Here is a 10,577-nt window from a genome sequence, read left to right as displayed (position 1 = left end):
GTATATGGATCTGGAGGCTGGGCTGGAGATGCAATTTAACATTTATCAACCTGTTAGTATTTGAAGCCATGGTCCGACCCAACTTTCCTGGTATCTGCCCAGGAAATTATATCATTAGGCAGAGGGCCCAGAGGGAGCACTAAGAAACACCATTATTTAAAGTTCCATACAGCAAAAGGTATCCACAAGAAACAGAAGGAGCTTCCAGTGGTAGGTATAAACAACGTGAGCAGTGGGAAGAGTTCCAAGTGGCCGGATGGTCAACATTCTTGTTTTCCAGCAGAGGTCACATAAGAATAGACAAAAGTCCATGGATTTGCCAATCTTGATGTCAGAGTAAAGCTATGGGTGGAGATTATTTCCCATTAAGTTCTTTCTTGACCTTAGTAAGTGGGGATGCAATTTAGTTTCTGCTTTCAAAGTTCAGATGAGTAGAGTATGTGAGAGGAGCTTGGTATGGAGCCAGTTTGCAAATGTTCTCTCTTCCAATAAGATGGTAAATTCTTTGAGGAATAAGGAAGGCACATAAAGATGAGTAAGACCCGGTCCTAACCCTCAGCGTTTATAACAAATAAGAAATAAGATATCTGTAGTACAAGGTGGGACATATATTATAAAATATTATAGGAATTCAAAAGAGGCATACACTACATCCAAACAATCAGAAGAGGCTGCTTACCTCTCCTCAACTGTTATTACAGAGATTTGCTTACTTAACATTTACATACTTAACACTTAAACTATATTCACTGCTTGACTTTTTCTCTTAACAAATCTGATGAATTATTAATAAAGTCCCATTTATTCCAAAATCCAAGGAAACTTCAAACTCATTCATGAGATATTTATTAAAATAACACATTTAGGGAAAAAAATCAATACAATTGTATACAACATTACTGAAAACTGTATACCATCATACAAAAAAGGATTTTATTTTGGGAAATCAATTCCTAATTTATGGCAAGTTTTACTTTCAGAAATAAAACCACAAAACAACACAATCTAATTCAATCTTAAAGGCTGGCATGCTGAGCAAGGAATGTTCTTATTCTTTGTAGGAGCTCCTTCTTTACACTGTCAGGTACCAGGGCTGAAATATAAAAATAAAAACATAAGAGTAAAGAAGATCCCAATTAATATATGTCAATTTGAGATTTGGTATTTTATTCAGGACTACCAACAAAATAATTTCAAAAGTAACCCTTATGCTTCAATAAAAAAATAAAGACATTTGAGAAAATAAAGTATATTTGCAATTCATTATTTGAATGAATTATCCAATACCTAAAAATATATTGCACATGTGAAAATTCTTTAAACTAGGAATAGAAAAGGCCTTTTTTAAACAGAGGCTGTAAAAGATTAATGAATTTGATTCAAATGCAACAACTTAATAAGCTTGGTCAAAATTACCATAAACAAAAACTGAGAAAACACTGCTTATCTCTCTACTACACAATTTCTTCAATTTGATATGAAAAAGATCAGCAGGCTTACAGAAAAATGAGCAAAGGAGATGAAAAAAAGGAGAGGCATATAGTTCTTGAATGTAAAAGTTTAACCTCACAACAGAAATGAAAATTAAAACCACATTCAGATAGCATGTTTTACCAATGAGACTGGCTAAAATCCAAAGGTCAGTAATGTATATATTGGCAAGACTGAGGGAAAACTGGCCCTCTCATATTAGCTGGTGGGAGAATAAACTGACAAAACATTTTGGGGAAGGTAATTTGGCAATACTGTATTGAAATAAATGCATATACTTGAATGAGCAAAGATGCAAAAGCTTCAACAGTAGCTGTATTTGTTATAGGCTTATTTTTAAAATTTTGAACCATGTAACTGTATTATCTACTCAGAATATTAAACTAAAAATGGGAAAACGGGAGTTCTCTGGTGGCCTAGTGGCTAGGATCCCAGGCTTTCACTGTTGTGTGGCCCGAGTTCAATCCCTGGTTGGGAAATGGAGATCCTGCAAGCCGTGTAGCATGGAAAAAAAAAAAAAAAAAAAAGGGAAAAAAGCCCTGCTCTTTGAAATTTAAATTAATATTAAATGTCAATAAATAAATCTACACTATTTTCCCCCTTTTTGGCTACTAAAAATAAGGACAATAGGGAATTAACTATACAGATACTCCTCTTTATAAATTTACTGTAAGCCTGCCTAGAAATAAAGACTACATAATTAATTCAAGTCCACTGCAAATGTGATCACTATGTATGTTAAATATACTTTTAATCAAAATTATGGTGATGGAGAACAGATCAGCTGCCTTGGGGTTAGAGATGTGGTGTGACTATGAAGGAACAGCTTGAGGGAGTTTTTTAGAGTGAATCTATACATGTGTATAAAGTTCATAGAACTGACACTAAAAAAGGGTCAATTTTACTGTATGTTAATTTAAAAAATAAAAACAAATACCTCTCTTGACAATAAAAAGAACACTATGAAAATAAAAGAAAAGATTTATTTTTACTTCTCTTTTCTTTTTTGCTCATTCTCTAGCAAGGGAGCTACAAAGGATTGAAATGTCCAACACACAAGTATTGAAGGAGAAACAAAGGATGATTTCTACCCTGTTAACAGATTAAGTTCTTAAATGTTAACAGATTAAGCATAAATTACAGAAGAAAAGTAGAAAAAGAAATTACAGAAATTTATTTTAAAACATAAATCCATGGGGAGAACAATAAATACTGCTTTTTCCCCCTCCTTCTCCTGAGACATGATTGAGCAAAAAAGTCATGTTGTTTAGCTGTAAACAGCCCTAAAAAGATGGCTGGAGGGCTTCCCTGGTGGCGCAGTGGTTGGGAGTCCGCCTGCTGATGCGGGGGACACGGGTTCGTGCCCCGGTCCGGGAGGATCCCGCATGCCGCGGAGTGGCTGGGCCCGTGGGCCATGGCCGCTGGGCCTGCGCGTCCGGAGCCTGTGCTCCGCGGCGGGAGAGGCCACAACAGTGGGAGGCTCGCATATCGGGGGGAAAAAAAAAAAAAAAAAAGATGGCTGGAAAGGACCACGAGATGTTGTCGCTCTTTCCACATGGTAGCAGTTCAGGGGACTAGTATTCCTTAGTAATAATTTTAAAATCATTTACTTTTCACACTTAAATTCCTTTTACTATTTCTGTGTGAGGAAATAACTAACGGGTCATCTAATTTACCTGCTTCCACTTACAATACAACTCTCCCTCCCCCCACTGACTTCCTCAAATGAAATGATGAAAATAATCTCGTTACACTTAATTATATGATGTAATTCCTGACTTAATACTTATTACATATAAATATTTTGTTAATAGTTTGTTAATATACTACTTACTCTCTTTCCTTTGGCTTCTCTAAACAAGGTATTAAAGGGAGAAATTAAGAAGGTAGTTGAAGTATGAGTCTTAAATATGAATTACCCTGACCATGAAGTTATGGAGCTACCAAATTCGTAATTAGACATTCAAAGAGACATTTTTGTTTATTTTTAGTAAGGAAAGAGAGCACTGACTCAGGGGCTGGTGTAAAGCTCTGAATTATTAAATATCAGGCTAAAGTTTACAAATCCTAGCTTCAGGTAATATTTGCCTCTACAAAATCCTGTATTATAAAAATGATCTGTTCTAACAACCACATCAACTTACATTTCTGTACTGTTTTAACAGTGCAAAAACGTTTTACACCTCTTACTTGTTTGTTACTCAAGACCATGCACAAAAGTTGGTGAGGCAACTATAACTCTTCCCAAAGAGGAGATGCAAGTACCCACATAATTTTGGAAAGGGTGCTTTTCCTTGTAAAAAGAAAGAAAAGCTGCACCACCAAAAGAGAGAAAAAAAAATCATGTCTTAGCCCACAATTCCTTTCACACAATTTGTATTCATTCCTTACCTCTGCCTTTTGGTGTGATTTCAGCCACCAAGTCATCAACAGTAACGTGTTCTAGTCCTTTTTCTTTAATTACCTCTTATGCAAAAGCAAAAAACAAATCATATCATTTAAAATCATTATCTGTAAGAAAGATTTTCATAGAGGAAGGGTTAAGATCATGTTTTTAGAGTACAGACTGGTCTTTAAAAAAAAAAAAGAGGACACTTCTTTTTTTCTTTTCTAATGAAGGTTTATTTCAACCTTAAACACAGTATGTATTCACCAGATCAAAAACATAAAATAATGATAACACTTAGAATGAATCTGAACTGTAAATTCAAATCTAATATTTGTAAAAAACTGGAAACTTACAACTGCACAGATCTTATTTCACGATAATCATATCAGCTCTTGAATGTATGGAGGGGAAAAAACTGTAATTTAAGTCTAACTTGTAATTTCACAGCCCCAAATTAAAATATAGAACAACTCCTTCGCTCCTTTCTCTTCTCTAGGCTGGGCCAAAAGAAGGAGAAAGGAGTTTACACTTATTGGACCCCTATTATGTGCTGGGTGCTTTGCATCATTTAATATTCACGATAAGCTGACAGGCTGGGCATTTTTCCCACTTCAGAGGTGAGGCAAGTGAGGCTTAAAGATTAAATAACTCATTCAAACACAACTTGAAATCCAGCTCTAGTCTTACCAGTGAAGGTCTGTATGACCTCAAAGTCTATGCTTTTATTAATTTGGCACATTGCCTTCTTCCGGTTAATGATATAGTTTCTATTATCATTTGTAGAAACCAATACGAGAATTCATTATAAATATCCAGAATTCCAGCATACCAAAAGCTGAGCCAGAAAGGAAGGAGGCTCATCTTAGTGACATTTGTAATTGTATCTAATGGCATAATCATCAATACCTAATTGCAATTTAACAAGCTCCCATTTTATAATTTTAAAAATACATGTAATTTTCTAAGAGCTTTTATAGATGATTTTTTAAAAAATAACACTGTTAAAGATAGGAGATATAATTCCTGTAAGTCTGCCAACCGTAAAGTGCTCAATGTGTTAAGAAAAACAGACTAGGAATAATTAATGTTTCACTTTGAGTAGGCACAGCAAAAAAGGTGGGATTCCATATTCCATGCCAGAGGAAATCTTGCCTCACTTGTTTTAAGAGAAACACAAAGAAAATTTCTAAAAATTAAGGACTAGGTCTACATATTATCACTGAGAGAAGGTAATCTATTACCACAAGCTTCAATTTTCTATTTGTTTAAAATTATGCTTGAGCACTCAATATATCTTAAAATACTGACTATAATTTTTCTAATGAATTCCAAACCAACACAGTTGAGAGCTATGGAATTAGCTTATCTTCTAAATGAAACAGATTACCTTTACAGTGTGCCTTCAACTGATCCTTCCAGCCACATTCAATTAATTTAGCTCTCAGCAACTCTTTGAGGCTGTTGAAAAAGAAGTGTTTCCAAATTAAACTACAATAGTGTTCAAGTGTACAATATCTTAGATAGGAATGCTTGAGGCAAAGCTTCAACTGTTCAATTAAAAATCCCACCTTCCAGTTATAAAACTTTAACCATGGCCTAATCTTGGTTCTACCACTAAAAAGTTCTTTGGTCTTATGCAAGTCATTTAAATGCTGGGCCTCATTTTTGTCATCAGTAAAATTCAATGAAGTGGATGGGGTACAATTCTTCTTAAGAAACCCTACTCTGGCCTTCTTACACACTTTCTACTTCCCTCCACCAACAGGAATATTGTGGGTTTTGTACAACTTCAGAAGGGTATTAGTTGAGTTTGAAGAAGCTGTACTTTTGAAATCTTCAAACTCCAAAATCCATTCTTTAACTACAAATTCTTACCCATTAGCTCTCTTATTGCCCCGTTATATATCTAATCTCAGACTTGCCCCTCCCTTTTTCTCATTGTCCTTCTAAATTACACATTAACTATGGTATTTCATTAATTCTAAGACCGTGTTTTCCCACATTTTAACAAGTCAGTAATTGGCATGCCTATCATAATTTAATTGGCAGTATTTTCTTTATTCTTAAAGGTTAAAAAAATATTGGTGGGTATTACAACTAATGGCATCATGGGTGCAATAAAATATTTTATCCTTCTGCAATACCTAGTCTTATAAAACCTCAATCTTCAACCTAAATCACCTCATTTCTCAGCTTAAACATGTCAAGTCCCAAACCAAACTGCTCCTTTTTCCGTATTCCTAACATCCACTATGTGACATTTCCATCTAGATGTTTAAGTCATTTAATCGTAACAGGGACAAAACCCAACTCTTGCTTCTCTTCCATCTCAAGCTGTTCTCCTTGTCAGACTGGCCACTCCATTCTTCCGGATCCTCAGGCTAGAAACCTTGGCAGCATCCTTCACTCAGCAATTTTTATTTATTATTATTTTTCGCGGTACGCGGGCCTCTCACTGTTGTGGCCTCTCCTGTTGCGGAGCACAGGCTCCGGACACGCAGGCTCAGCGGCCATGGCTCACGGGCCCAGCCGCTCCGTGGCATGTGGGATCCTCCTGGACCGGGGCACGAACCTGCGTCCCCTGCATCGGCAGGCGGACTCTCAACCACTGCGCCACCAGGGAAGCCCCACTCAGCAATTTTGATAACACTAACGTCCAACCCATAAGCACATCCTATTGGTTCCAGTTTTAAAATATATACCTGAAATCCAAATGTTTCTCACCACCTCTGCCATTACTACCTAGTTGAAGCCACCATCTTCTCTTGACTGGACTGTTGCCAAAGCCTCCTAACTCGTCCCCCTGCTACTTCCCTTGTACACGTCGTTCTCCTCTCACTGCTCAAAACCCTCCAGTGGCTTCCCAATTTACTCAGAATACAATTTCAAGTCCTTACTACAACCTAAATGACCCTGCATGGTCTGCCCCCTCCGAAGCAATGCCTCTGACTTTACTGTTTCCTACACCCAGCTGACTCAGTCTTATTAGTTTCCATGGGTTCCTCAAAATGCCAGGCAAGGGAACTCCCTGGCTGTCCAGTGGTTAGGACTTGGCGCTTTCACTGCTGGAGCCTCGGTTCCATCCCTGGTCCAGGAACTAAGGTCCCACAAGGCACACAAGGAAAAAAAAATGCCAGGAAAGCTACTGTGTCAGGACCATGGCTCTTAAGAGTCCCCTCACTCCCTCATATCCTTTTGATCTCAGTGAAGACTACTTTTTTTTTCTTATCCAAAATAACACACCTGATTATTCTCTGCTTTATTTTTCCTCTAGAACTCATCACCATCTGACATATTACATATTATTTTCTGTCTCCTCCCATTAGAATGTAAGCTGTGTAAAAGAACAGGCTTCATTTTGTTCACTACTATATCTCCAGCACCTAACAGGACATGGCATATGGTAGAAACTCAGTAACTTTAAGCTGCATGAATGAAAACAGATAAAAAACCAGTAATACATAATACCCTACACCCATTATTGGCAATACTATCCTCTCAGTTTCCCAACGCACTGTTCTAGAGGCTTTCTTCTTCCTCATTCCTCATGTCAAGGGTTGTTGATTTTACTTAAAAAAAAAAAACCTGTAAGTTCTCCTTTCCATTTTTGCTGTTTTCCACTTTTAACCTATTATCTTCTGCAATTTATCTCTAGCCCTTCAAGTCTATCCTCCATACTGCCAAAATAACATTCCTAAAGCGCAAATATGCTCTAGTCAGTCCCTTTCTTAGAATTTTTTAATGACTCCCACCACCCAAGGATAAAGTCAACAACAGATGTTTTTGCAAACTACCACCTATTTTCCTGCCATTTCTTTGACAGTAAAAACACTCCACAACTCTTGGTGTAAGAAATCCGCGTAGGGCTCTAGCAATGGAAATGTGACCTAGGCAACGCTGATTATGAATGGCCTATTACCTTAATTAAGTAGGATGGTAATCTAGCTAGGTCCTTTGCTGAAACTACTAGGAGAACGGTAGTCTCAGGTGGAGAGATGTAAATTTTGAACCGCTAATTTCTGCCACCTTGTGGGTAGTGCCTTCTTGAGAATAAAGCCAACAGAGAGGAAAGCAGAGATGAGAGACGGAAAGACAGACATGTTCTTGGCAACAATTTTTGAGTGCCTGAAGCACCTTCAAGCCCTAGACTTTTAGTCACACGATCTTATATAGAAATTGGCTGAGCCAGTTACTGAGTTCAGTTTCTTATCATTGTGAATGGAAAGATTTCTGATTATACAAAAGCCACATTTCTCCTTTCCACTGTCTTTCACATTTTAACTGCACAGTCCCCCAGAATATTATCATATTGTAACAAATCTCCTTGACTTTGCATATTCGGTTCCATTTGCTTAGACTGTCCTTTCTCCTTTACCGGGTTGGGGAACTGCGAATCCTTCTTACCCAGCTGAAGTACCACTTCTACTATTCTGTGAGAGCTTTACTGATTACCTTAATCCCCAGGTAGAATTGAGAGATCCCTCTTGTTCCTTATATATATTTCTCTCATACAATTTATCACCCTGCTCCTGGAAGCCTTTTTTGATTCCTTAGATTCTCCTCTGTACTTCCAAACCTGTTCATTCTTCAAATATTTACCTGGCCAATTATGTGCTAGGCACGATGCTCGGTATACAGTAGTATTTCTGCTGTCAAGGAACTCAGATTCTATTGATACAAACTAGCAAAGGAGGTGATTATAATACAAAGTGATTAAATACTATGATGGAACAAGGTATTTGGGAGTTAACAGATTTCTAGAAGAGATGATACTTAAATTAAGACCTGATAATGAGCTAGAATTAGTTAAAGATGGGGGGAAGGAAGAAGAATGTTTCAGAGAGTAGGAATAGCACACATTGCTCTGAGGTTAAGAGAGCTTGGTAACTGAAACTGGTCCATCATGTTGTCTCCCTGTTAAAAAGTGGGTAACATTTTATCTTCAATTGTAGTTATCTGGGTATGTATTTTTCTTCTCCATTAGATTAGACATTTTTTGAGAGAGAGTCACTTCCTGTTCATCTTTGTACATGATCCACTTCCCTCCAAGTCTTGCAATATTGAACAGACCTAAGCATTTTTAACAGATGTTAGGAATTGCTTTTGATAATCTCAATTTTCTGTAATTATTTCCACTGACATCAGTTTTGTTACTTTTTAGATTCTTGTAACTGTAATTTAAAGATGTTAAATGTAATTAATTAACACAATCGATTACTTACCGTTCTCTTTCTCCAGTTTCTATCAACTTTTGGTTAATTGCTGCTCTCATCTGCGCATCTTTGTTCATCTTGCTAACCTGAACATCAACATGTATTTTCAGATATAGAACACTTACAAAGCATTTTCTTCTAAATCCTCTCAAGCACCTCAACACATTTAACATTCTGTCTATCAACTGAAGGGGTGATAAATTTCAACAATGTGTTAACAAGGTCCTTACTCCTAATATTATTTACTGCATCCCAAGAAGTCATGATCATGACTTTACAATTTTCTTCCCCCATGTACCCTTAATAAGTCTCTAGATAATGTAAATTACTGTAACATTTATTAAACACTTATGTACCTGGAACTGAGCTAACACACTGAGTTTTTAATCTCATTTAATTCCCAGATCTTATTCTTTTATGCAAGTACTATTAACATAGTTTGTATTTTACAGATGAGGAAACTGAGGCACCGAGATAGAAAAGTGGTGAAGGCAGGACTTGAACGCAGGTTCTGTGACCCCAGAAGCCGCAAAATACTTTAACCACACATAATAACTGACTGCTAATCATTTCTGCATCTTAATTAACTGTATTCAAAATTTGGGGGAAGCTATATAACCTAAATATCAATAGAAGAGTAAGCACAGTTTGTGAAAAATGAAATTCCTGGGTAAGGATCTGAAGTGCTTTACTTTACTTTCCACTAGTATGTACCCAGAATTACAACTGCCAAACTAGCTTTAAGTATGTGTGTGTGTATATGCTCTTTATCAAAGCTTGCTGGTTGGGTTAAGGAGAAAACAAATACCAAATTAATTCCTAACTTAGAAAATTCTCAGTTTTCAGTAAAAACGGACAACCAAAACGGTGTAAAAAGGACAGGGAGGATAAACTGTAAAACTTGGAATAAGGTAACGTTACTCCACGTAACTTGGCCCCCAAAATACGGAGAGTGACCTTGGACAAGTCAGTTCTTAAAGGCCTCAGTTTTCTCACTGGTAAAACAAGGGCGCTAGGGGATCCCTCCCAGTTCAGACAGTCTTTGGGAAAACAGAATAGGGCGGAGACAGCGGGAGAGGCGGGAGGGGAGGAGCCAGAAAACAAAGCGAGGACTGGCTTCAGGCCAACTCCGGTAGCACGCCCTGTCGGAGAGCCCTACAGGCCCGCGAGCGCGGGTCGGGGAAGCTAACGAAAGACAGCACATCGAAAGGAGCCTGGGCTGGGCCCGGGTCCCGGCCCTGAGGACCACGGGCATAGCTCACCACCATCACCGCGGGCGAGGGCCGTCCCTTCCCAGCGACGAAATGACCCTTGCGCTGACGACCGTTACCTACCACACTCTTCGGCTGCCCGGACCTAGACCCTCAGTAGCTCGGGCACCTAAGCACACAGAAAGCTAGCACACGCATTTCCGGGGCGGGGTCTCACCACCCTGCCTATAATGTGAGAATTTAACCAGCGCGGGCCGCCTCCTGGTCGCTCAG

The 10,577-nt window shown here is 38.1% G+C and overlaps 1 protein-coding gene across 2 annotated transcripts; it reads right to left on the bottom strand.

The window, feature by feature from the left end:
- Window positions 1-812: 812 nt before the first annotated feature.
- On the bottom strand, window positions 813-10,502 carry ENY2 (ENY2 transcription and export complex 2 subunit). 2 transcript variants are annotated; one of them, XM_004282943.4, is made up of 5 exons: window positions 10,356-10,502; window positions 9,103-9,179; window positions 5,268-5,338; window positions 3,883-3,957; window positions 813-1,093 (listed from the first exon to the last, which is right to left on the bottom strand). In XM_004282943.4, the coding sequence occupies exons 1-5, from the start codon at window positions 10,359-10,361 to the stop codon at window positions 1,017-1,019; spliced, it is 306 nt and encodes a 101-aa protein (XP_004282991.1). In that variant the 5' UTR covers window positions 10,362-10,502; the 3' UTR covers window positions 813-1,016. The 2 variants fall into 2 exon arrangements, with proteins under 2 accessions (XP_004282991.1, XP_004282992.1); XM_004282944.3 differs by having other exon boundaries at window positions 10,428-10,452.
- Between the last annotated feature and the right edge of the window lie 75 nt (window positions 10,503-10,577).

This window comes from Orcinus orca, chromosome 17 (genome assembly GCF_937001465.1).
Source record: "Orcinus orca chromosome 17, mOrcOrc1.1, whole genome shotgun sequence".
Classification (NCBI taxonomy): domain Eukaryota; kingdom Metazoa; phylum Chordata; class Mammalia; order Artiodactyla; family Delphinidae; genus Orcinus; species Orcinus orca.
This window is presented reverse-complemented; position numbering and strand designations above follow the sequence as displayed.